This window comes from Melozone crissalis, unplaced genomic scaffold (genome assembly GCF_028551555.1).
Source record: "Melozone crissalis strain CALT ecotype California unplaced genomic scaffold, PUWL_Pcris_2 ptg000011l_1, whole genome shotgun sequence".
NCBI lineage: Eukaryota > Metazoa > Chordata > Aves > Passeriformes > Passerellidae > Melozone > Melozone crissalis.
Window position 1 is genome coordinate 2,508,364 of NW_026535789.1, and position 27,167 is coordinate 2,535,530.

The 27,167-nt window shown below is 53.6% G+C and overlaps 1 protein-coding gene across 1 annotated transcript; it reads right to left on the bottom strand.

Annotated features, from left to right (window-relative positions):
- Window positions 1-22,518: 22,518 nt before the first annotated feature.
- LOC128933606 (olfactory receptor 14J1-like) lies at window positions 22,519-23,427 on the bottom strand (the record flags this gene model as incomplete). The annotated part of the gene is made up of 1 exon (XM_054270559.1): window positions 22,519-23,427. A coding segment is annotated over exon 1 (909 nt), but the record flags the coding sequence as incomplete, so codon positions are not given.
- Window positions 23,428-27,167: the final 3,740 nt, after the last annotated feature.

The following is a 27,167-nucleotide window of genomic DNA, read 5'->3' on the forward strand; positions in this document are numbered from 1 at the left end:
CCCAGGTGTCCCCCCAGTGCCGGTTGCCATGGAAACAGTGCCCAGCCCCGCCCCTTTCTGTCTGGCTGACCTGGCCTTTGGCCCTGGCAGTGCCGTTGGCTGCTGGTTCCTGGTGCCTGAGCGGCCAGCGCGGCACAGGGCAGGTGGCCATGGCACAGCCCCCAGCAAGGGATCCCCTCTGGCTCTGGACACTGACACCAGCCCTGAGCAAGGGGCCAGGGCAGCTTTCCATGGCCACCAACCATCACAACTGGGCCGGGCACTGGTTGCCATGGCACCAAACCAAAGAACAGGTCCCCGTGGCTGTTGCCATGGCACCTGGTGGCACCAAGGAGTGTCACTGGAATTGTACCTGGAACAGCCCAGGCTGTTCCTGAGGGTTGCCATGGCAGCTGAGGACAGCAGCTGCTGGGGCTCTGCAAGGGCCCTGGGGAGGATGGAAAGGACCAGCAGAGCAGGGGCTGATCCATCCCCAGTGCGCTGGACGGCCCAGGGCAGCGTCCCAGAGCATCCTCATGAAGCTGCCAACAACATCCCTCCTCTGCAGCCCTGGCCTCTCCCCCAGCTCACACAGGTGCCCCATCCTTACAGGCACAGAGACGGCAGCACTGGCTCAGCAGCCCCTGTTTGCATTGCACAGAGCAGGTGGGAGCACCCCCATGCTGTTGCTGTGGGGACATGAACCTGAGGGAGCACAAATGCCATCAGCCCCTGGGGCCAGCAAGGGCTGAGGGACACCAGGGAAACCACTCAGCTTTGTCCTGGCCTCTGCAGTCAGCCAGAAAGTTTGTTCCCATCAGCTGGGAGTTCCCTGTCCCACTGCAGACGCTGTTGCTCAGAGCCAGGGCTGCCTGGCAGCCACCCCCAAACTGCCCTGAGCATTTCCTTGGCTTCACCTTTGCTTTCTTTCCTCTTCCTGCTGCAATTTTCTTCCTATTGCCCACCCCTCTTCCCTCCACTGCAAACAGCCCATCCCTTTTGCCCTTTTCTCTCTGGCCCCACTCCCCATTGCAGTTCCTGACTTGGCCCCATGGGAAGATCCCTTGGGCAGCAGGATCATCCTACAAGTGCTTCAGGAATTGTCTGCAGGCTCCTGCAGTGCCTGGTGCTGCTCCCTTGCAAAAGCACCCCAGGCCAGGGGGGCACATCTGGGCTGCTGTGTCTGGCTCTGGGACTCCCTGTTCTGGGCAGTGAGGAGGAGCTGCAGAGGCTCTGCAGGACTGACAGGATGGGTTTTGGGGCTGGCAGGAGAAGCTGAGGGACCTGGGCTGCTGGAGCTTCTGAAGAGGAGGCCCAGGGCTCCTCCTGCAACTGCTCCAAGGGTGGTTCCAGAGAATCCCAGAATCAGCAAGGGTGGAACAGGCCATGGAGATTATCAAGTCCAGCCTGTGCCCTGACACTGTCTTGTCTCCCCTGAGCCTCCACTTCTCCAGGATAAACAACCCCATCTCCCTCAGCTGCTCCTCACAGGACTTGTGCTCCCTCCCCAGCCTTGCTACCCTTCTCTGGACACGCTCCAGCCCCCCAGCATCCTTCCTAAATTGGGGGCCCCAGAACTGCAAACAGCACTTGAGGCGCTGCCCAAGCAGTGCTGAGCACAGGGGAAGAATCCTTGCCCTGCTCCTGCTGGCCACACCATTCCTGATCCAGGCCAGGAGCCATTGGCCTTCTTGGCCACCTGGGCACACTGCTGGCTCATGCCCAGCCTGCTGTCCATCAGCCCCTGCAGGTCCCTTTCTGCCTGACTGCTCTCCAGCCACTCTGTCCCCAGCTTGTAGTGCTGCAGGGGTTGTTGTGGCCAAAGTGCAGGACCCGGTACTTGGACTTGTGAAACGTCACCTTGTTGGATCTGGGCCCTGGATCCAGCCTGTCCAGGGCCCTGTGCAGAGCCCTCCTACCCTGCAGCAGATCAACATTCCCAGACAACTTGGTGTCACCAGAGTTCCATGAGGCCCCCGAGTGTCCCAATGCTCTCCATGATTCCATGAGGCCACCCAGTGTCACAATGTCCCTTTGGTTTCAAGGGACCCCTTGATGTCACAAAGTCACTTGGATCCTTGCACCCTGCCATGTCACAATGGATCCTTGGCCCCCAAGGCCTTCCGTGTCACAGTGTATCCTTGGTTCCATGAGGTCTGGCAGTGCAGCAATGTTCTCCTTGGTTCCACAGTGTCACAATGGTCTCTTGGTCCCAAGGGCCACCACCTTGTCAAACATGTTTCCTTTATTCCAGGAGTCCCTGAGGTGTGGTGGTTTTCACAGGGGTCACAGAACAAACGAAGAGACAAGAAACTTGAATCCATGTTTCAGAAAGCTGATTTATAAATTTATGATATATATTATATTAAAATAAAATCATATACTAAAACTATCGTAAAAGAAGAAGGGATTTCATCAGAAGGCTAGCAAGCAATAGAAAAGAATGGAATGATAATAAAATCTTGTGACTGACCAGAGAGTCCGAGAAAGCCAAACTGTGATTGGACATTAAAAACCACCACATGAGACCAATCAAAGATCCACCTTTGCATTCCAAAGTAGCAGATAATTATTGCTTACATTTAGTTTCTGAGGCCTCTCTGCTTCTCAGGAGAAAAATACCTAGCAAAAGGATTTTTCATAAAATATGTCCACATAAAATATGTGACACTGAGGAGCAGCACTGACCCCTTGGTTCCATGGGGCCCTGCAGCGTCACAATGGCCCCATCATGACACCAGGTCCTGTTCTGTCACAATGCCCTGCATGGTTCCACAAGGCCCTGCAGGGTCACAGTGGCCTCTTGGTTCCCTGAGGCCTCAGAGGGCCACCATGAATTCCTTGGTGCTGCAGTGTCACAATGGAGCCTGGTGACACAAGATCCTGCAGTGTCACCAGGGACCCTTGGTTCCATGGGGCACCACAGGGTCACAATTGTTCCCTCAGTTCCCAGAGTCCTTGCAATGGAGCAATGGCCCCTTGATTCCATTGTCCCCAGGCTCCCCCAAGGGTCTCCTTGGTTCTGCAGTGGCACAATGGCCCCTTGGTTCCACAAGGTCCTGCAGTGTCACAGTGACCTCTGTGGTTCCACCAGGACCCATACTGTCACAATGGACTCCTTGCTTCCCCTGACCCCCACAGTGTCACAATGGCCCCTTGGCTCTGTGCTGCCATGTTGTACACAATGTCACCATGGTCCTCTTAGTGCCACCAGGCCCCGCAGTGTCACTATGGCCCCTTGCTTCCCCAGGCACCTGCAGGGTCACAATCATGAGAGAATCAGCCAGGCTGGAAAAGACCTTGGAGAGCATCAGGTCCAACCTGGGACCCAACACCACCTTGTCACCCAGACCATGCACTGAGTGCCACATCCAGTCTTTCCATAAACACTTCCAGGGACAGTGACTCACCCACTGCCCTGGGCAGCCAGTTCCTGTGACCTAACAGTGTGCTGCCCAACCAGTACTGAGCACAGGGGAAGAATCACTGCCCTGCTCCTGCTGGGCACACAATTCCTGATCCATAGGAGTGCCAGGGGTTGGATAAGGGAAATGGTGGGGAGAAATTGTGATTGATTGATTGATTGTCAGCCATAAAGGGTCTTGATTTTTGTACGTATTCATGCTGCATTAGGAGGTGCTGGGGGTCAATATCAACTGGACACTGCATTGCTGATATCAATCTATAAACAGGGAAAAACTAGGACAAAACAGTTCTCTCTGCATTTTTTTCAGTACAGTATATTCACTTTGAATACATTTCTGAAATGTGTGTAATTAATCACAGAAGAACTGAAAACTTATATTATTCCCAAGGGCTTGTCTTGTTTGGGTGATTTGAAGAAATGTTTAACAGCCTTTTCCAGTGAATTCCTGAACTGAAGAGCTCAAGACAGAAGAGGCCTCTGGAGTAGTAAAATTCATCAGCAACCTCCAAGTGCCAGCAGATCCATCCCCATCAGAGCAACAATGAACAGAAGTGGGCACAGCTTTGTGGCTGCCCCAGCTCTGGGATGGGCCCTGGGCCTGGAGCAGGAGCAGCTCTTGAGGGCCCCAAGGCCACGGCTCTTGTGCTGCCCTGGGCAGATGGGATGGCAGCAGGGGCTGCAGAGCTCTTAGCATCTCCTGCAGAGGAGATCAGGGCACCCAGGGAGCCTCCTTTCCCTTGGCCAGGCACGTTCCCCCATGCTGGGGCTGAGTCCTGTGGCAGCTGCAGCTGCTGCTGTGCCCTTGCCAGGGGCTGAGGCCGTGGGGCAGTGGCCAGAGCAGCCTGGCCTGAGCAGAGCTGTGGGGCCAGAGCCGGCTGGGCTGGGCTGGGGAGAGGCCCTTGGTACTGCCCAGAGCTCAGGGCAGCTGGTAGAGCTTGCAGGGAGCTGGGCTGGGCTCAGAGAGCCTGGCCCAGAAACCATCAGTGTCCATCTCAGCCTGGCTGAGCGTGCAGGGGCAGGACTCAGGCCAGGCCTTGTGGGGCAGGGCCAGCGCCTGTGCAAGGCATTGCAAACAGGCAAGTGGCCCAGAGAGGAGGCTGCTCTGTGCCCTTGGTGGCATGGACAGAGCAGGGAGGGGGTCTAGAACATTTGTCAGCACCAGCCTCTGTGCCCGTGTGTTGGCAGCCCTGGCTGCTGAGCCCAGCTTTGGCCTGGGCTGAGTTTGACTGTGGCCCAGCTCCATCCTCCTGCGGGGCTCAGGGCCTATTCCCAGCCGTGGTGAGCCCTGGCTGCCTCTCTGCTGGCCCAGAGGGTGGCAGAGCCCAGGGCAGGGCTGTCTGTGCAGCCTCTGCCAGCTCTGCAGAAGCTGGCAGAGGCTGCCCAGCAGGAAGGCCATGGGGCACGGAGCCCCAAGGCTGCCATGGGAACCACGGCACAGGGGCCGTTCCCATCCGCAATGCTCCTGGCCTGGGCTGGGCCTGCACAGGGGCTGGGCCACCATGGCTGGGCCGGCACAGGGCCACAAAGGGGCCACGCAGCCGCTGCTGGGGCTGACAGCAAGGCCAGGCACACACAAGCAATTGCTGAGCATGGCCTGTGCTGGCCAGGCCTGACTGTGCCAAAGGCAGAGCTCAGCTGCCTTTGGGGGCTGCAGCAACATTCCAGAGCCCAAAGAGCCTCCATGGCTGTGCTGGAGACCAAGGCTGCAGGAGGGAAATGCAGGGCTGCTGTGGGATGGGGAGGGCATTGAATTCCAGCACACACCTCAGCTCCATGATGATCCCAGCACCATGCTGGGCCCTGTTTCAGACTGGAGCAGAGTAGATGTTGATGGGACAGGAGCCCTGCGGGGCTGTCAGGGACCTGCAGCTTGCAAGGTGGTCTGCTCTCCCTCAGGTGCTTTCGGAGAGATCCAATCCCAGCTGGGCACCTCAGGGCACAAGTGGCACTGCCTGTTCATGGGCACACAACTGATGTCTGCCTGGAAAAGGCCACTGGTTTTAATACCTGTTAGTTTCATAATATACCAGCAAATCTATATTATCTGTATCATTTGAGTACTTTTCAGAAATGGCAATGTTTTCCCACCAGGAACGGGGATTTCCTCAAAGTGTACTGATGGGAGGAGAAGAAATACTGATCTTCCCATCTACTTGTGCCACCAATATTCAGTCTATTATTTTCTCTCCCTTTTCCATCAGATGTTTCCAGCTCTCCTGTTTGAATGGCCATATCTAAGGACATTTCTTCACTTGACTAGCTGGATCTATGTCCTTTCCATTGCTCCCAGATTTCCTCCTCCAGATGCTCTCTGATCATTTCAGTTCCTCTCAAGTTACTGCTTTCATGCTTTGAGCTCCAGGAAGTTGCCCAATCTTTCTGATGTTAAAATAAATACCACATTAGTCAACATCTTAATTGTGTTTGTATTAATCACAGAATTGCGTTTTCTTATAACTTTGTCTAGAACTGTTCCGGTTTGGAAATCCCTTGCAGATGGGGGACATGACAGATTCTGCAGGGACACACAGAGATCTGAGGGAAGAGCTGTGATGGCTATTCAAGTGTTCAAATGTTCTTCTTGCGTTTGTGGGCAAGAAACCTTTCTGTGCCTCTGAGTGTCACCAGTCCCCGAGCACAAAGGACACAAACCTGATGAGTTGTGGTTCCCACTGCAGGGGCTGCACTTGGGCCTTGGCTCTGCACAGGAGAGCTCTTCATCCCCTTTCTCTCTTTTCATCCCTCTGGCCATGGAGGGACTCCTGACTTCAGCATGTGACTCGTGTTCAAAGAGCAAATCTGGGCAGAACTGGGGCAGGGAGGGTTTAGGGGGACCTTGGGATCTGTGCTGGGCACAGAAGGTGTTTTCCATTGCTCTGAGGCTGTCTTCTGTGGAAAGTGATTTAATATCCAGCAGAGGAATGACTTTTGCATTTGATGGAGCTGTGCCTCCCCTTGGCTTTGCTGGCTGACAAGAAATGAACATCTCTCTGTGTCTCGGGCAGCTCCTTCTCCAAGGAAAGCAGGTGGGAGCTGGAGCCAAGGAGCTGAAAGCTGCAGGTGCAGCCTGGGCTGGAGGGAGCTCAGATTTGCACAAGGCTGCTCTGAGTGCCAGGGCTTGGATGGGGGAAATGGTGGGGTGGGAGTAGGGACAGAGTCTGATTGATTGTCATCCATGAAGTGTCTTGATTTTCATATCCATTCAAACTGCATGAGGAGGTACTTGGATTCAATGTCAGTTGGGGACTGCACATATTGATTTATGAACAGGAAAAAATCCAAAACAGGACCTAAAAAATGTTTTCTGGCTGTCTTTTTAAATATTATGCATTCACTTTGAACACACTACTGAAATCTGTCAAATTAATCTCAAAAGTTTTGAACACTTAAATCAAAATATTCCCAGAGGCTTGGCTTGTTAAGGTGTTCTGAATGTTAATGAGCCCTGGGCCACTGAATTCCTGCACTGAAGAGCTGAAGGCTGAACAAGCCTCTGCAGCAGTGAAATTCAGCAGCAGCCTCCAAGTTGCTGAGGACGTCAGCAGCCCCCACTGAGGCCACCCCTGCCCAGAGACCGTGGGGGAATGGGCAGACAAGGAGAGCGTCCCTGGGGCTGGGGCAGCACAACTCAGAGGCACCAGGGGCTCCAGCTGGGACATGGAGTGTGGAATGTGGCTGGGAAAGCCCTGCCTGGGCTGTGCCAAGCAGGATAGACAAGCCCTGATCCCCCATTCCCCAAACAACTCTCTCAATGAGACATTTAAAAGGAATTACAATTGTTTGTGTACTCTGACTTGGAGCACTGGAGAAATACTGACAAGAGATACTCAGGAGCTCAAAAGAACACAACAGTCTTTACTGGTAATTTAAGAAAATTAGGGAACCTTGGTAAATGGTTTAATATTATATTCAATTAAAAAAAAAAACACTTATCAAAGATTTAAATTGGACCATTCAACTTCACAAACTCTAAGCCTGCTCAGTTTTAACATACTTAAAATTTGCAAGAGAACACAAATAAGAGAAATAAACAGAGAAAAAAAAAAAGATTTAAAGAAGCTTACACAAAGTTAGCAACTCCTGGATTCCAGCAATGTTCAGATGGAAGTTTCAAGAGGAGGTAGGGTCAAGATGTGTGCTTGCCTTCTGGTCAGCCTTCAATACCCCTTGGTCTTCCTGGGCCCTTCCCCCAGGTGGGCCTTGGGCTCATTTGGTCCCGCAGGAGCATGGCTGGGGGCTGCAGAGGGGGCTGTGGAGCATTGCCTGTGCTGTGCCAGGGACTGGCAGCCACTGCTGGGCTGGGATGGAGGCTCTGGGGGCATTGGGGTTCCAGGGCAGGGCAGGGCTGGTTTTGCTGGGCAGGGCAAGGCTGGACCTGCCCCTTCCTCCCTCACACATGAAATGTCTTGAGCCAAGAAACTCCTCCGGTCTGTCACAATAGGGAATACTGCAGGTGAAATCCAAATTCTGCCGATGGGCACCTAGATAAGAAGGACAGTTCTTTTCCTTAGGAATGAAAACCCCAGTTCTCAGTTTATATCTGGTTTGATTGCCTGGATTCTGTTTGGTTTTGTTGTTGCATTATTTCCTTGTTGTACCTGAAGTGTCCAGACAGGAGCAGATTGACTCTTGCCAAGGAACTTGGTGCTGCTGTCCCTTAATATTAAATCTGGTTTTTGCTGCTCCCGTGCTGGGGATTTTTTCAGCTCTCTCAAGTCCTCATTAATAACCGGGTGAAGGAGCCCTGGCCCAGGCTCTGGCCCTGGGGGACATGGGGACGCTGCCGGGGGGTCCCTGTCCCCCTGTGCCACCCCCAGGGCCCTGGCCCCCCATCCCCGTGTCAGGCTCTGGGGTCGATCTCGTGGAATATCCTCTGGGGGAGGCTGCGGGACCGGGGGCGGGAGGACCCAGGGGGACAGGGGACCCTGCTGTGCGCGAGCAGGGTTGGACTGCTCTGGGGGGAACTGTGAGGGGGGCTGGTGCAGAGTGACCTCCCCTGTGATGTCACACTGCCTCCTGTGATGTCACACAGCCTCCTGTGATGTCACACAACCAACAGTCCCCCAGTGACCTCACACAGTCTCCCAGTGACCTCACACAGCCCCTGTGATGTCACACAGTCCCCTATGATTCCACACAGCCCTTTTGCAGTGTCACACAGTCATCTGTGATGTCACAGCCCACTCTGGGACATCATGCAGCACCCTTGTTATATCACAGAGCCAGCTGTGGGATGTCACTCTGGAATGTCATGCACCTGCACTGTGACACCACAGAAGACTCTGTGGGGTCACAAAGTCACTATGTGATGCCACAGCCTGTCCTATGGTGTTACACAGCCACCCAGTGATGTCACAACCCACTCACTGATGTCACAGAGCCACCCTCTATGATGGCAGCATCTGCTCTGTGGCCCCTCATCCTACCCTATGATGTCACAGAAAGCTGTGTGATGTCACAACCCCCTCAGTGATGTCTGAAAAACCTCTCTGTGATGTCATACTGCTACTGTGTAATGGCACAGCACACAGTTTGACCTCACAGACAGCTCTATGATGTCATACAGCCATGCCATGATGTCACAGCCTGCTCTGTGATGTCACAGAATCCCCTCTATGATTGTCTAGCTGCTTGATGACCTCACACAACAAACTGTGATGCCATAGCCCTACCTGTGACCTCACACAACCCACTCTGTGCTGGCCTTGGCCTCCTGGGGGCCATCCTCTCATCTGCTTTCAAAACACTGGGGTCCTGTGATTCTCTTCTCATGGAAAAAATCGTCTTTCAACTCCAGGCAACCATGGCCTAAATTGAGAATCAGCCTCTGAAATTCTCTATATCCAAGGATAGCTCCCATACAAAAGCTGCCTGGCCTGTCCAGGTTCCCTTGCCTTCCTGAGGGCCAGCTCTCCTCTCGCTTTGAGAAACTGGGGCTCTGTACTTTCCTTCCTATGGAAAAGAACTGTCCCTCTTGTCGACATGCCCATAGACAAAAGTGGGTTTGGCCTTCTAAATTCTGTCACTCCAAGGATTCTTCCCCTGACAACAGGTCTGGCTGGCCTTGGCCTCCTTGGGGCTGCCTCTAATAAGCCTTTGGAGCACTGGGGCTCTGCCCTGTCCTTCCTATGGAGAACTGCCATTCCAGTCCAGGAACCCATGAATGAAATGGAATTCCACCCCCAAAACTCCCCATATATATCCAAAGGCTGCTTTCAGACAAAAGCTGCAAGGACAGTAGGGTCTGACTGGCCTGGGCCTCTGGTGATTGCTTCTCATCTTATCACAGACATCTTTTCATAAAAATCCTTTCTTTAGGATTTTTCTCCCTTCTGAGAAGCTGTGGCCTCAGCAACAAAATGTAAAAAATGGTTATCTGCTGCTGTGGAATGTAACAGGTGGATCCGTGATTGGTCTCCGGTGAATGTTTGGATTTACTGACCAGTCACGGCAGAGCTGGGTCTCCTTCTCTGCTGAGACACAGATCTTTGTTATTCATTCCTTTTCTATTCTTAGCTTAGCCTTCTGAGAACTTTTCCTTCTATTCCTATTAGTATAGTCATAATGTAATATATATATCATAAAATAATAAATCAAGCCTTCTGAACATGGAATCAACATTCTCACCTCTCTCTTCATCCTGCAACCCTTGTGACCACTGTGACATCATCTGCCTTCAAACTCGGGGGTTCTGTGGTTTCCTTCCTATAAAAATAAAAACTGTCCCTCTTGTCCAGCCATTCTTGGCCTCAAGCACTTGACCACTCTATAGGGACAAAGGAGCTCTTTGCACAGTGGGGTGGAGACTGAGGACAGCAGAGGAGAGCCCTGGCAGGGACTGGAGGGCGGATTTAGAGAGGTTGGATCCTTTTCACATAGTAGAGAACAGCCAGAGAAAGAAAGAAAGAAATAATTCCAAGAGCAGCTGGGAAGACCCAGACTGGACAGCAGGAGAAAAGGAATTTCCCTGCCAGGACAGGGCTATGGTGCAGCACATCGCCCAGAAGGAGCCTGGAGCAGCCCAAGGCTTTGCATGGGCAGGCAGGGGCAGGCAGGAGGCAGAGCTGTCAGCAAAGGAAGGGCCCAGCCAGGTGGGGCAGCCGGGGGATGATGACAGCCTGGAGGGACAGAGGCGCAGGTTTTCTCAGCATCAGAAACACCTTTCCCCTGCTTGCCCCAAATTGTCATCACTGCTACCAGTTCTCTCCTCTACCTGGACCTGGGGACCCTTTGTCAATCTTGTGCCTCACAGGGATCTACTGAAACTACAAGAAACTTCAGTGTTTCAATCTTACATTGTGTTCTTGAGAAAATTTTTGAGCCCTCTTTGAGGGACTGAGTCTGATGCAAAGAGCACCAAAGCCCCAGAGGGTCAATAAAGTCCCTGTACTGTGTCTGTGCTGCTGAGCTGGGCTGGGCTCCTGGCCCAGAGGCAGCTCCTGGCAAGGGCAGCGCTGCAGAGAGACAGCTCTGGCCAGGAGCAGCTCCTGTGCACAGCCCAGCAGGGCTGGGGCACTGCCAGGGCCCCTCAGGGACACCAGCAGGGCACAGACAGAGCTCACAGGGGCTCAGCACTGGCAGGGGCTGTGGCATGTCCCAGAGGGGGCTGTGTCACAGCAGCACCTCTGTGGCTGTGTCATAAAGGCACAGAGCAATTGTGATGTCAGCAAGGGGCTGTGTGACAGCACAGAGTTGGCTGTGTGAGATCATTGAGCAGGTACAGCAACATGGAGGGGATTGTGTGACATCACAGCAACTTGTGACATCATGGCATGGCTGTAGGGCATCATGGAGCAGGCTGTGATGTCAAAGTGTGTGCTGTGACATTACAGAGTGGCAGTATGACATCATATTGAGGGTTTTGTGACATCACTGAAGGGATTATTACATCACAGAGCTGGCTGTGATGTCATGGAGTAGGATGTGACGTCATAGTCCAGACTCTGGACATCATAGAGGGTGGCTCTGTGACACCAGAGACTGGGTTGTGACATCACTGGGTGACTAAGTAACATGACAGAACTGACTGTGACATCATAAAACAGACTATGATGTCATGGTGTGATTGTGTGATATCACAGAGCCTTCTGTGACATCACAGAGTGTCATGGACATATTTTATGAAGAATCCTTTGCCAGGATTTTTCTCCTGAGAAGTTGAGAGCCCCTAGAAACAAAAGGTAAAAAATAATTATCTGCTGCTGTGGAATGCAACAGGTATATCTTTGATTGGTCTCATGTGGTTGTTTCTAATTAGTGGCCAATCACAGGACTGTCTCAGACTCTCTGGTCAGTCACAAGATTTTATAATCATTCTATTCCTTTCTACTCCTTGCTAGCCTTCTGATGAAATACTTTCTTCTATTCTTTAAGTATAGTTTTATTATATCATTTTTTTAATGTAACATATATAATAAAATAATAAATCAGCCTTTTGAAATGTGGAGTCAAGATTCTCATCTCTTCCCTTGTCCTGGGACCCCTGTAAACACCACCAAATCAGAGCAGCTGTATCACATCACAGGGTGACATCTCAGAGTTGGCTCTGGGACATCACTGGGGCTGTGTGGCAGGTCACAGGGGGACTGTGTGACATCATACTGTTGGTTGTGTGACATCACAGGAGGCTGTGTGACATCACAGGAGGCAGTGTGACATCACAGGGGAGGTCACTCTGCACCAGCCCCCCTCACAGTTCCCCCCAGAGCAGTCCAACCCTGCTCGCGCACAGTGGGGTCCCCTCTCCCCCTGGGTCCCCCCTCCCCCGGCCCCGCAGCCTCCCCCAGAGGATGTTCCACGAGATCGACCCCAGAGCCTGACATGGGGACAGGGGGCCGGGGCCCTGGGCATGGCACAGGGGAACAGGGACCCCCTGGCAGCGTCTCCGTGTCCCCCAGGGCCAGGGCCTGGGCCAGGGCTCCTTCACCCTGGTACCAACGAGGGCTTGAGAGCGCTGAAAAAATCCCCAGCAAGGGAGCAGCAAAAACCAGATTTACTATTAAGGGACAGCAGCACCAAGTTCCTTGGCAAGAGTCACTCTGCTCCTGACTGGACACTTCAGGCACACCAAGGAAACAAAGCATCAACAAAACCAAACCAAATCCACGCAATCAAACCAGAATTAAGCAAGAACTGTCCCTGTGTGTGTGTGTGACACAAGGACAGTGAGGGCAAGGATAAAAGGAATATGGCCTAAAAGCTTAACAGAGCTCAAACTTAACAGGACTTAACATAACCTTGACTGATACTTTAAACTTGACAATTTAACAAAAGAACATCACTTAACACTATTTCACCTGACTTATAACCTATGAGTTTGCAATTTAACAGTGGAAAGACATTTAGCAGTATTTAACTTAGCTAATAACTTAACAACTTCGCTAAAGAACAACTCTTAGCAGCATTTAATTTCACTTAGACCTTGTGACTTAACCTTACCTACACGCCTGACTGACTCAGCTATCCAAGGCACACAGACCCCTCAGAGAGCAGCATTTCTGACACATTTCCCCAGCACAGGCACTCCTGTGTGCACACAGACACAAAGAGTCAGTGCAAGGCACCTGTGAGAAATTCCCCTGAGGGCAGGAAATGCTCACTGCGGATGCTTTGACATCTCCCCAGCAGGCAAAGGGCTGAACCTGGGGGAGTGGGGGGATCGGCCCAGGCTCCGTCTTGTTCAGGATCCCCGAGTGCAGCAAACGGGAGAGTTCCCGGCTGGGAGAGGCCCCACTCAGAGGGAGTCGCTGGCCCAGGACAGCTCCAAGGGCCCCTTTTGGAGCACTGTTTGCAGGGCCCCAAGAGAGGGGCTTCAGTCCCAGCAATGGTTCATCCTGGCCGCACTTGGCACCAACAGCTTTCTTTGTCAGTGTGAGAACAGGGATGTTGTGCCACTGAGGGAACAAAAACAGTTCCCAGGGCTGCTGCTAAAGGAACCAGGAGCTGGTTGGGCAGCAGCAGTGCCTGGAGCAGACAGTGTTTGTGATGAGCTGCAGAGGAGCTGAGCCCAGGGGCTGTTGGCCAAGGCCGAGGCCCAAGGAGCATTTCTCAGCTAGCAGGGCGGCCTGAGAAGGGGAGGGGGGAATGCAGCAGCACAGAGCCCATGGAACCAAGGGACCATTGTGACACTGTGGAGCCTCATGGAATCATGGAGAGCACTGTGACACTCTGGGGCCTCATGTCATCAGTGGTCCATTGTGACACTGGGCAACCAAAGGAGACCATTGTGATGCTGCAGGGATGCATGGAATCTTAGGGCCATGGTGATATTGTGGAACCCCATTGAACCAAGGGTTCATTGTGACACTGCAGGGCTGTGTGAAACCAAAGCTCCAAGGTGACCCAGAGGGACCTCCTGTCATCAATGGTCCATTGTGACACTGTGGAGCCAAATGAGACCATTGTGACGCTGCAAACTCCAGGGTCCAAAGGTCCATTGTGACATTGCAGGGCTCATGGAATAGAGGAGTCATATGACATTGTGGAAAGCCTTTGTGCTTTCCTTCCCATGGAAAAGAACTGTCCGGCTTCTCCAGGTGCCCATGGCTGAGATTGGAGTTCCACCTCCAAATTTCCTTAAATCCAAAGACTGCTCTCAGACAGAATCTGCCATTCCTGACAAGTCTGGCTGGCCTTGCCCTAGTGAGGCTCTCACCTGCCTTCCAAATACTGGGGCTGTGTGCTTTCTTTCCTATAGAAAAGAGCTGCCCTTCTCAGCCAAGTGCACACGACCTGAATTGCTATTTCCCCCTCCAGCATTCCCTGTTGTGAGAGACTGGAGGAGATTGTTGGCTGGAAACATTTTGTGTGTGGGGGAGGAAGAAGCAGGTCCCTCCTTGCCCTGCCCTGTAAACCCAGCCCTGCCCTGGAACCCCAATCCCCCCAGAGCCTCCATCCCAGCCCAGCAGTGTCTGCCAGTCCCTGGCACAGCACAGGCAATGCTCCACAGCCACCTCTGCAGCCCCCAGCCCAGCTCCTGAGACCAAATGAGCCCAAGTCCCACCTGGGGGAAGGGCCCAGGGAGATCCAGGGGTATTGAGAGCTGACCAAAAGGCAAGCACACCTCTTGGCACTACCTCCTCTTGAAATTTCTATCTGAACACCACTGGAATCCAGGAGCTGGTAGCTGTGTGTGCACTTCTCTAAATCTTATTTTTCTCTCTTTCTGTGTCTACTTGTTCTATATATGTCCTCTTGCAAATTTTGATTAACTTAAAATTGAACAGGTTTAGAGTTTGTGAAGTTGAATGGGCCAAGTCAATGCTTTGAGAAGCGTTTTTTATTGACTGAATGTCATATTAATCCTTTTGCCAAAGTTTCTCTGATTTTCTAAATTTGCCAGTCAAGGCTGTTAGGTTGTTTTGAGCTCCTGAGAATCTCTTGTTGGTATTTCTCTAGTACATAAAACCAAAGTATAGAACAATTGTAATTCCTTTAAAATGTCTCCTTGAGAGAGTTGTTTGGGGGATGGGAGTCAGGGCTTGTCTGTCCTGCTTGGCCCAGCCCAGGCAGGGCTTTCCCAACCACATTTAACATTTCCCAGCTGGAGACACTGGGGCCTCTGAGTTGTGCTGCCCCAGCCCCAGGGACGCTCTCCTTGTCTGCCCATTCCCCCACGGTCTCTGGGCAGGGGTGGCCTCAGTGGGGGCTGCTGACATCTTCAGCAACTTGGAGGCTGCTGCTGAATTTTCCTGCTGCAGAGGCTTGTTCAGCCTTTAGCTCTTCAGTGCAGCAATTCAGTGGCCCAGGGCTCATTAACATTCGGAACACCTTAACTAGCCAAGCCTCTGGGAATAATTGGATTTTAATTTTTAAATCTTTTGTGGTTAGGTAGATCTCAGTAGCGTATTCAAAGTAAATGCATGATATTTAAAACAACAGCGAGAAGATTTTTTAGGTCCTATTTAGTTTTGTTTTCCTGGGGTTTTTTATTGCTATGTGCAATCTCCAATTGACACTGAATCCAAGTATCTCCTCATGAATTTGAGTAGATATGAAAATCAAGACCCTTCATGGCTGACAATCAATCAGACTCTGTCCCTGCTCCCACCCCACCATTTCCCCCATCCAAGCCCTGGCACTCAGAGCAGCCTTGTGCAAATCTGAGCTCCCTCCAGCCCAGGCTGCACCTGCAGCTTTCAGCTCCTTGGTTCCAGCTCCCACCTGCTTTCCTTGGAGAAGGAACTGCCTGAGACACAGAGGGATGTTCATTCATTGTCATCCAACAAACCCAAGGGGAGGCACAGCTCCGTCAAATGCAAAAGTCATTCTTCTCCCTGAGTCTGCCGTCCCCCTGATCCTCACAGCCTGTCTGGTTTCCTTCATCCCTGCATTGCGAGGGACTTTGTGGGACAAGGGAGCTCTGCTCTAGGGATGGAGGGAGGTCCAAGTGCAGCCCCCAGAGTGGAAACCACAACTCATCAGGTTTCTGTCCTTTGAGGGACCAGGAACTGGTGAGACTCAGAGACACAGAAAGGTTTATCTTCATGGCCAACCTAAAAATTGTGACCGTGATAAAATTTAATAAACATCAAAACACTTCCCTCAGTTACTTGTGACATCTCAGCAATATCTGACGTGTCCATCATCCACAAGGGATAGCCATAAAGGAATGACTTTAGAGAAAGACATAATAAGAGGTGATAGAATAGATAAAACTACAACTAAGATGCTGACTAAGGAGTTATTTAAACCTCTGAAAGAGTAGGCAACTCCCTTAAGGTCAAGGCATGAAGCCAGTCAAGGGAGACTCATTGGAATGGTCAGAAAGCAGCTGCAGGAAGAAAACTGGGACAGAAGGGAAGGACATAGATCAGCTGCTCTAAACGAAGACATGTCCTTAAACATGGCCATTTAAACAGGAGAGCTGGAAACACCTAAAGGAAGAGGGTCATGACATATTAGACTGAATGTTGGTGACAAGAGTAGAGGGGAAGATCAGTATTCCTTCTCCTGCCATCAGTAGAAGAATCCAGGAAATCCAGGAAATTCCTTCTCTTGGCAGGAATACTTTGCCAATTCTAAGAAGTACTCAAAAGACCCAGATAATTAAGATTTGCCTGTAGATAAAAAAAGAAACATGTATTAACACCTGTGCCCCTTTCCAGGCAGACATCAGTTGTGTGCCCATGAACAGGCAGTGCCACTTGTGCCCTGAGGTGCCCAGCTAGGATTGGATCTCTCCGAAAGCACCTGAGGGAGAGCAGAGCACCTTGCAAGCTGCAGGTCCCTGACAGCCCCGCAGGGCTCCTGTCCCCTCAACATCTGCTCTGCTCCAGTCTGAAACAGGGCCCAGCACGGTGCCGGGATCATCAGAGAGCTGAGGTGTGTGCTGGAATTCAATGCCCTCCCCATTCCGCAGCAGCCCTGCATTTCCCTCCTGCAGCCTTGGTCTCCAGCACAGCCATGGAGGCTCTTTGGGCTCTGGACTGTTGCTGCAGCCCCCAAGGGCAGCTGAGCTCTGCCTTTGGCACAGTCAGGTCTGGCCAGCGCAGGCCATGTTCAGCAATGTCTTGTGTGTGCCTGGCCTTGCTGTCAGCCCCAGCAGCGGCTGGGCCTGTGCTGGCCCAGCCATGGTGGCCCAGCCCCTGTGCAGGCCCAGCCCAGGCCAGGAGCATTGCGGCTGGGAACAGCCCCTGTGCTGTGGTGCCCACAGCAGCCTTGGGGCTCTATGCTGCATGGCCTCCCTGCTGGGCAGCCTCTGCCAGCTCCTGCAGAGCTGGTGGCACCTGTGGGGCTGCACAGACAGCCCTGCCTGGGCTCTGCCGGCCTCTGGGCCAGCAGAGAGGCAGCCAGGGCTGGCCATGGCTGAGAACAGGCCCTGACCCTGCAGGAGGATGGAGCTGGGCCACAGCCAAACTCAGCCCAGGCCAAAGCTGGACTCAGCAGCCAGGGCTGCCAATGCATGGGGACAGAGGCTGGTGCTGACAAATGTTCTGGACCCCCTCCCTCCTCCATCCCTGCCACCAAGGGCACAGAGCAGCCTCCTCTCTGGGCCACTTGCCTGTTTTCAATGCCTTGCACAGGCGCTGGCCCTGCCTCACAAGGCCTGGCCTGAGTCCTGCCCCTGCACGCTCAGCCAGGCTGAGATGGACACTGATGGTTTCTGGGCCAGGCTCTCTGAGCCCAGCCCAGCTCCTTGCAAGCTCTGCCAGCTGCCCTGAGCTCTGGGCAGCACCAAGGGCCTCTCCCCAGCCCAGCCCAGCCGGCTCTGGCCCCACAGCTCTGCTCAGGCCAGGCTGCTCTGGGCACTGGCCCCACGGCCTCAGCCCCTGGCAAGGGCACAGCAGCAGCTGCAGCTGCCACAGGACTCGGCCCCAGCCATGGGGGAAGGTGCTTGGCCAAGGCCAAAGGAGGCTCCCTGGCTGCCCTGCTCCCCTCGGGCTGAGGTGCTGAGAGCTCTGCAGCCCCTGCTGCCATCCCATCTGCCCAGGGCAGCACAAGAGCCATGGCCTTGGGGCCCTCAAGAGCTGCTCCTGCTCCAGGCCCAGGGCCGATGCCAAAGCTGGGGCAGCCACAAAGCTGTGCCCATTTCTGTTCATTGCTGCTCTGATGGAGATGGATCCTCAGCCACTTGGAGGGTGCTGATGAATTTTACTACTCCAGAGGCCTCTTCTTTCCTGAGCTCTTTAGTTCAGGAATTAAGTGAGAAAAGTTTATAAACATTTGTTGAAAAATTTGTTCTCTTGTTCATCCGAACAAGAAAAGGCCCTGGGAATAACTGAAATTTTCAATTCATCTGTGGTTAATTAGAGAGATTTCAGAAGTCTATTCAAAGTGAATATACCATATTGAAAACAATGCAGAGAGAACTGTTTTGTCCTATTATCTTTTCTTCTTTATTGATTGATGTCAGCAATCCCCAGTAGATATTGATCCCCAGCCCCTCCTCATGCAGTTCTGAACAGATATGAAAATCAAGACCCTTCATGGCTGACAATAAATCACACTTTGTCCCTACCCCCACCCCACCATTTCCCTCATCCAACCCCTGGCGTTCAGAGAAGATGAGGAATGGAGCCACATCCAGGGGTGTCCCCAGGGCTCAGGATTGGGGCCAGGTCAGTGAAATCTCTTTATTGCTGATCTGGACGAGGCCATCGAGGGCACCCTCAGTCATTCCCAGGTGAGCCCAAGCTGGGTGGGAGTGTGGCTGTGCTGGAGGGCAGGAAGCTCTGCAGAGGGATCTGGACAGGCTGGAGCCATGGGCCCAGGACAATGGGATGAGGTTCACCAAGGCCAAGGGCCGGGTCCTGCCCTGGGCTCACAACCACCCCAAATCCCTGGCTGTGCCCTGCCCCTGACCCCCACAGCCTGTCCTGTTTCCTTCATCCCTGCATTGCCAGGGACTTTCTGGGACAAGGGAGCTCTGCTCTGGCTATGGAGGGAAGTGCAAGTGCAGCCACTGGAGTGGGAACCAGAACTCATCAGGTTTGTGTCCTTTGGGGGTCAGGAACTGGTGAGACTCAGAGGCACAGAAAGTTTCTCTTCATGGCCAGCAGACCACAGTTGAACAGGATGCAATTTAATAACAATTACGTTCTTCACTGAGCTATGTGTGACGTCCCAGCAGTGTATGATAAGTGCACCCTCCACAAGACATTTCCATACTAAAATTCATTTTAGACAAATGTGGTAGTAGATATAAACACAATTAAGTTCTTGTATCAGCATGCTCCTCCTGGAGTGGGGGCAAAACAGCACAAACAATTCCTGATTTGCAAAGCTGCCAGTGGTGGATGGAGAAGGGAGGTCAGGCTGCTCTTGGTGATGAGGAAATGTTGAAACCAGCCTGACTCATTTAATCTTCTCATGCCCTGGCTGATCTTCCCTCTTTCCCCTTCCACCCATTGGCTTTTGTCTCTCACCAGGCCCCCTGGTGAAGAGCCTGGCTCTGTGTTCTCCATCCCCTCCTCACTGGCACTGCCAGGCTGGGATGAAGAGCCCCTCAGCCTTCCTTGCTCCGGGCTGGACCAGCCCAGCTCCCTCAGCCTCTGCTCCAGTCCCACCTTGGAGGCCCTTCCCAGACCCTGCTCCAGCTGCCAGACATCTTTCCTTCCCTGGGAAACCCAACCCAGGCCACAGTGATCTGGATAGTCCCCGTCCTTGATGTCCTGGTCACACAGCCCTGGCCCCTTGTCCCCATGTCAGTCTCTGGGGTGGATTCTGTGGAACATCCTTTGGTGGAGGCTGTGGCTCCAGGTGGGCTGGGGGGATCCTGGGGGACAGGGACCCTGCTGGGCATGAACAGCATTGGACTTGTTGTGAGAAACTGTGAGGGGGAGCTGGGGCAGAGTGACCAACCCAGTGACCTGACACAGCCCTGCTGGGATGTCACACAGCCCCTCTGGGATGTCACAGCCTGCTCTGTGATGTCACAGCCCATTCTCTAATGTCACACAGCTGGTCTCTGATGTCACAGCCAACTCTGTGCTGTCATAGTCTGCACTGTGATGTCAGACCTCTGCTCTGTGATGTCACAGCTGGATCGCTGATGTCACAGAGGCAGTCTATGATGCCACGGCTGCTCAATGACCTCACATCATGCACTCTGTGATGTCACAGCCCACTCTGTGACCTCATGTTACCAGATGATGAATTGTCTCCACCAGCTGAGCTGACACCTGGAGCTTGTTCTCCACACCCCCAGGCCTATGGAAACCACACAATGCCCATTGTGTGAGAAGGTGAACTGGAAGTTCAGCAGCCTCAGTGTCCTCCCAGCTCAGCTAGGCCCACTGGAACATTGGGGTCCACGAGCACCATGGACCAGCAGAGAGACCTCCAGGACAGAAGAACACATGGGTAAAGGGGAGGGGAAATGTGTTAATGATTTTTGAGGAAATGATTATCAAATGTGTGAAAAAGAATAGAAAATCACCAAATTTGCAGATGACACCAAGCTGGGTGTGAGTGTGGATCTCCTGGAGGGTAGGAGGGCTCTGCACATGTCCCTGGACAGGCTGGATCCAGGGCCCAAATCCAAAAACGTGAGGTTTAACAAGTCCAAGTGCTGGGTCCTGCACTCTGGCCACAACAACCCCTGCAGCAATACAGGCTGGGGACAGAGTGGCTGGAGAGCAGCCAGGCAGAAAGGGACCTGCAGGGAGTGATGGACAGCAGGCTGGGCATGAGCCAGCAGTGTGCCCAGGTGGGCAAGAAGGCCAATGGCTCCTGGCCTGGATCAGGAATGGTGTGGCCAGCAGGAGCAGAGCAGGGATTCTTCCCCTGTGCTCAGCGCTGCTTGGGCAGCACCTCCGGTGCTGTTTGCAGTTCTGGGGCCCCCAATTTAGGAAGGACGCTGGGGGGCTGGAGCATGTCCAGAGAAGGACAACAAGACTGGGGTGGGAGCACAAGTGAGTTTGAGGAGTGGCTGAGGGAGCTGGGGTTGCTTATCCTGGAGGAGGCTCAGAGGAGACAAGGCAGTGTAAGGGCACAGGTTGGACTTGATGATCTCCATGGCCTGTTCCAGGCTTGCTGATTCTGTGATTCTCTGGAACCACCCTTGGAGCAGTTGCAGGATGAGTCCTGGGCCTCCTCTTCAGGAGCTCCAGCAGCCCAGGTCCCTCAGCTTCTCCTGCCAGCCCCAAAACCCATCCTGTCAGTCCTGCAGAGCCTCTGCAGCTCCTCCTCACTGCCCAGAACAGGGAGCCCCAGAGGCAGACACAGCAGCCCAGATGTGCCCCCCTGGCCTGGGGTGCCTCAGGCAAGGGAGCAGCACCAGGCACTGCAGGAGCCTGCAGACAATTCCTGCAGCACTTGTAGGATGATCCTGCTCCACAAGGGACGTTCCCATGGGGCCAAGTCAGGAGCTGCAATGGGGAGTGGGGCCAGAGAGGAAAGGGCAAACAGGAATCGGCTGTTTGCAGTGGAGGGAACAGGGGTGGGCAATGGGAAGAAATTTGTATCAGGAAGAGGAAAGAAAGCAAAGGTGAAGCCAAGGAAATGCCCAGGGCAGTTTGGGGGTGGCTGCCAGGCAGCCCTGGCTCTGAGCAACAGCGTCTGCAGTGGCACAGGAAACTCCCATCTGATGGGAACAAACTTTCTGGCTGACTGCAGAGGCCAGGACAAAGCTGAGTGGTTTCCCTGGTGTCCCTCAGCCCTTGCTGGCCCCAGGGGCTGATGGCATTTGTGCTCCCTCAGGTTCATGTCCCCACAGCAACAGCATGGGGGTGCTCCCACCTGCTCTGTGCAATGCAAACAGGGGCTGCTGAGCCAGTGCTGCCGTGTCTGTGCCTGCAAGGATGGGGCACCTGTGTGAGCTGGGGGAGAGGCCAGGGCTGCAGAGGAGGGATGTTGTTGGCAGCTCCATGAGGACGCTCTGGGACGCTGCCCTGGGCTGTGCAGCGCACTGGGGATGGATCAGCCCCTGCTCTGCTGATCCTTCCCATCTCCCCCAGGGCCCTTGCAGAGCCCCAGCCGTGCTGTTTGCCCCCAGCCTGCCCACGGCCAGCCTGGGGCAGCTCATGGGGCTTTTCTGTGCTGAGCATTGGCCTGGCCGTGTTCTTGAGAGAGCCTGGGAAAGGAGCCTGGAGCCCCCAGGGCCTGGCCTGAGGCGTCAGCACTGCCCCAGCAGTGCCCATGGCCTGTCCCTGCTGCAGCCCCGGCACTGCCACCCCCAGGGCTGTGCCCGGCCCCAAGAGCACTCAGGCCCTGCAGCAACACCAGGGCCACCAGGTCAGCGGGGCAGGGCCATGGCAGCAGCACTGACAACACCAAGTGCTGCTGCTGCTGGGCCCAGCTGCTGGGCCAGCACTGATCTGCCCCCAGCTCTGCACACAGACATTGCTGCTGCAGCTCCAGAGAAGAGAACAGAAGGGGCATCTCTGGTGAAAACAATGCTGGGAGATCGTTTAGTTCCTTCAAAGCCATCAAGAAACCAGCTCCTCATTGACGCAGTCTGGGGCCACGGTTAAAGTGGAGGGAAACAAAAGGAGAAATGGCACAAGGAATGACAGTCCTTTGTGGACAATAGGAAAAAAAAAAAAAAACAAAGGAAAAAACACCCACAACCAAACCAACAACAAGTATCAAAGATGATTTTTATTATAAGTATTTTTATTTAAGAAATTGGAAATTGGCGAGCAGTTTAATGTTTCTGAAAAGCATCCAGTCATCAGTCTCCACCCTGCAGCCCTGAGCTCCTGGTTCCTCAGGCTGTAGATGATGGGATTAAGGGCTGGAGACACCACCGAGTACAGAACTGACACTGACAGATCCAGGGATGGGGAAGAGATGGAGGGGGGCTTCAGGTGGGCAAATGCTGCAGTGCTGAGAAACAGGGAGACCACAACCAGGTGAGGGAGGCAGGTGGAAAAGGCTTTGTGCCGTCCCTGCTCAGAGGGGATCCTCAGCACGGCCCTGAAGATCTGCACATAGGAGAAAACAATGAACACAAAACAGCAAAAACCAAAACAGACACTAACTGCAATGAGCCCAAATTCCCTGAGATAGGATTTGTAGCAGGAGAGCTTGAGGATCTGGGGAATTTCACAGAAGAACTGGCCCAGGACATTGCCATGGCACAGGGGCAGGGAAAATGTATTGGCTGTGTGCAGCAGTGAGTAGAGAAAGGCACTGGCCCAGGCAGCTGCTGCCATGTGGGCACAAGCTCTGCTGCCCAGGAGGGTCCCGTAGTGCAGGGGTTTGCAGATGGACACGTAGCAGTCGTAGCACATGACGGTCAGGAGGAAATACTCTGCTGAGAGGAAAAGCAAAAAGAAAAACACCTGTGCAGCACATCCTGCATAGGAGATGTCCCTGGTGTCCCAGAGGGAATTGTGCATGGCTTTGGGGACAGTGGTGCAGATGGAGCCCAGGTCAGTGAGGGCCAGGTTGAGCAGGAAGAAGAACATGGGCGTGTGCAGGTGGTGGCCGCAGGCTACGGCGCTGATGATGAGGCCGTTGCCCAGGAGGGCAGCCAGGGAGATGCCCAGCAAGAGGCAGAAGTGCAGGAGCTGCAGCTGCCGCGTGTCTGCCAATGCCAGCAGGAGGAAGTGCCTGATGGAGCTGCTGTTGGACATTCCTTAACTCTGGGCATGGTGCACTGTTGAAAAAGACATTGACAAGCTTGGACAGATTTCCTTTTTTATTTCAGGCTTGTGCTCCTTCTGAGTTACTGCTTTACTTTCAGCATTGCACTCAGCCTGAATACTGGGGAGGCCTGAGGGAAAACAGGGCTCCCTGTGCCACAGGGCAGTCAGACCTGCTGGAACCACACAGGTGCCCTTTGTTCATTTAACCTCTCTCTATTTCACCGTGATCACGCTTTAATATTTTTTGAAAAGTGAAGTAGACTTTTTGAATTCTCCAGTTGAATTTTTTTTTTTTCCCAAACCCTTCTCTCTTTCCCTATGCACATGAACAGGAAAGGATACCAAGGGCTGGTCTGGCTCTCTGCTGCCTGGAGTTGTGCCTACTGGGAACTGTTTCTCTCTATCCAAGCCTTGTCCCTGCCTGTGCTGCCAGAGCCCACCCCAGCCCTGGGGTCCCAGCTCTGTCCTGCAGACCCCTCCCAGCACAGGGCACTGCCCAGGTGCATCTCCCTGGCAGCAGGGCCTTAAGGGCAGGCCAGACAAACAGAGATGCTGCAAGCCAAGGTGCTGCTGCTGCTGGCTGTAGGGAGAGGAGGCTGAGGAGGCACTTTCTGAGGGAGATCTGAGGCACATCTGCTGATGCCCAGGCTAACAGTGCAGGAGTCTCAGTGACACAGCCAAAGCTGACAGCCCCTTTCCTTTCCCTTTAGGAGAAAGCTGAGAGCAGCCCTGGCCATGCAGCACCATCTCCACAGCAGGAGGAATCTGCCCTGATGGGGGTGGCTCCTTCCACCTCCAACTTCTCCCCTGCAGCGTCAATGGGGAGCTGCCAGGCAGGCTGAGAGTTGCCCCTGGCAGGTGGCACATGCTCTAGGCTGGCCAAGAGCCCTGAGGGCTGCAGGAGCTGCTCTGCAGGACAGCCCTGGGCAGCCCTGGCTGCAGCCCCAGCTCAGCCCCTGCAGCTGTCCCTGGCAGCAGGAGCCGTCCTGCCCTGTCCCTGTGATGGTGCCCAGGGCAGCCTCGCTCTGCAGCACATCCTCCTCCTCCTGTGCCACAGAGAAACTCGGAGAGTCCTCCTGACACACCCCCAGGCTATAGGGTGTGCTGGCTTCAGGAGATCCCTCCAGGAGCACAAGGGACATTGCCCTGCACCCACAGACTCACCATGCACAGGGCTGTGAAGATCTTTCCCCAAGTGAAGTCTCAGCTCCATGTCTTCCCAATCCTGATTGCCTTCAGCCTGTCTCTGCCTGGCTCCTGTCCCCTCAGTGCCTGCAGGCAGAGCCCTCAGCCCTGCTGGGCTGGGAGAGGAGATGGCCCTGGGAAGAGCTGTTCCTTTAAAGCTCAGCAGCACAGACACAGCACAAGGACTTAAATGAGACTCTTGGGGATTTGGTGTTATTTACATCAGAGTCCCAGAGAGAGTGTTTAAAAAACTTCTCAAGAACTCAAAATTAAATTGAAACTCCAAAGTTTTCCAAGTTTTAATGGGTACCACTGAGAGACACAAATGAGAAATTTTCCCCTGGTTCCAGTTAGAGCAGAACACTGGAGGCAGTGATGACAGCTGGGGACAAGCAATGCTAAGGTGTCTCTGGTGCTTAGCACACCTGGATGTGTTTGAGGAATGCCAAGGGCCAAGGCCTGAGCCCCAGCCCCTGGCCAGGCAGATCCTGTCCCTCCCTCCTTGCTCAGGGCTCTTCCTGGGATGGTCACTGGCATGTGGGGATGTGGAATGCCAAGGGCAGGAGCATGGGGCGGCCCCTGCCAGGCTGCTGAGCAGGGACGAGGAGGCAATGAGGCCCCAGGCCTGCAAGGGTCACTTGTCCCCTCATGGCCTCAGGCCCAGGCCCAGCAGCCATGGCCAAAGTGCTGCCCCAGTTGGCTCTGGCAGGGCTGTCTTGCAGCTGCTGCCCATCCCTGTGCCCTGTGCAGCCCAGGCTGTCCCACGGTGTCCCTGCCCTGTGCCTCTGTCCCTGCAGGCTGTCGGCATCCCCCGGCTGCCCCACCTGGCTGGGCCCTTCCTTTGCTGACATCTCTGCCTCCTGCCTGCCTCTGCCTGCCCACACAGAGCCTGGGGCAGACCTCAGCCTGACCCAGACTCCTTCTGGGAGATGTGTTGTGCCACAGCCCTGCCCTGGGAGGGAAGTTAATCTCTCCTTTCCATTCTGGGTCTTCACAGCTGCACTTGGTGACATTATTTCTATCTCAGGTTCATTTCCACTATGAAGAAGAGGTCTAATATATTTGAATCCACCTTTGTCATCCTCACAGGCTGTTCTTGTTCTGCCCTCAGTCTCCACTGAACCCAGGACTTCCAGTTCCCATACAGTGATCATGTTCTTGGGGCCTCCAAATCCCATCCTGGGAGATCTCTGGGCCTTCTCAAAGGTGCTCAGCCCTGGAGATGTGATTTAAATCCAGGAATGGCTGAGTACATTTTTGCCCAAGATTGTATTGGGGAATATAATACAGAATAATACACTGTATCTTTTAAGTGACTGAGAGCAGATTTAGATTTTCTGTAAGGATGAAATATTTTTTGATGATGGTGGCAGGACACTGGCATAGGCTGCCCTCAGAATTGAAACCCCATCCCTGGATGTGTTTAAGGTCAGGGGCTTTGTACAACCTGAACGAGTGACGGTGTTCCTGGGTAATGGGAGTTTTACCAGAGACTCTTTTGGGTCTCTTCTAACTCAAACCATTTTACATTTCTTTGGTTCTTATATCCCAACTTCTTCTCCACAGGGCTGCAAATACCTATGCACACCCTGCCAGCATTTTAATGTGGCCTAATTCCCAACACTTTCATAAAAAGGAAAGAATTGCCATATTAGGGACATGAGTTTCCATGTTTATGGAGGAATCATTAAAAGCCCCAAAAGTAAAGAAACTGAAAGGAAGGACCAAAATCTCAGTGTGAAAGATTCACCAAGTGGGATATTGGCACTCTGATGGTGACCTCCCAGCTGAGGATGGGGGTTTCTGAGTATCAGGATGGAAGGTCGCTCCCAGGAGGAGTCCTTGTGCATTTTCCTCCCCCATGGCTCTGCCCTTCCTGATCCAGCAGCTGTGGGGCAGCAGAGCAGGGGCAGTGCAGGGACAGGCCTGGTTCTGACAGGGCTGTTGTGGTTTAGGAATGGTGCTCCCAATTTACTACACCTACTACCAAGACTACGTGTCGCCCCAGATTTATATTCCCACCATTGCCCCCCCACACCACAGGGGCTTTGCCTGGCCTGGCCCTGATTGATCTCAGCCCATGTTCCACAGTCAGGGATAACCTGGAGATGGTGTCTAGGGTTCACCCTTGTGTGGCCAGTCCAGACCCCCCTGAGGCACTTTGATCCTGGCCGCCCCATCCTCCTGTCTGTTGTTGTGATGCTCTTCAGTGCCCAACTCTTGGGCATGTGAGCATCCACAGGAGGGAGTTTCACAGCCAACTTCTCCCCCAGACAGAGATGTCTTGCCCCAGTCCAGCAGCCCAGCTGGGTTTCCCTCTGTGCTCCCAACTGTCCTTTTTCCATGGTTCCAGCCACCCCAGAGAGCATTTCCCACCATCCGTGAGTCACTGCAGAGGTGCAGCGCTGGCCATTTCTCTCGCTCAGAGCTCCAGGGATGGTCCCAGTGCTGCAGTGACTGCAGGAAAGGGGACCCCACAATGGGACATTTCTTGGTCAGATACAGACAGGAAGAGTGACAAACTGTCTGTGACTCGGGTTTTG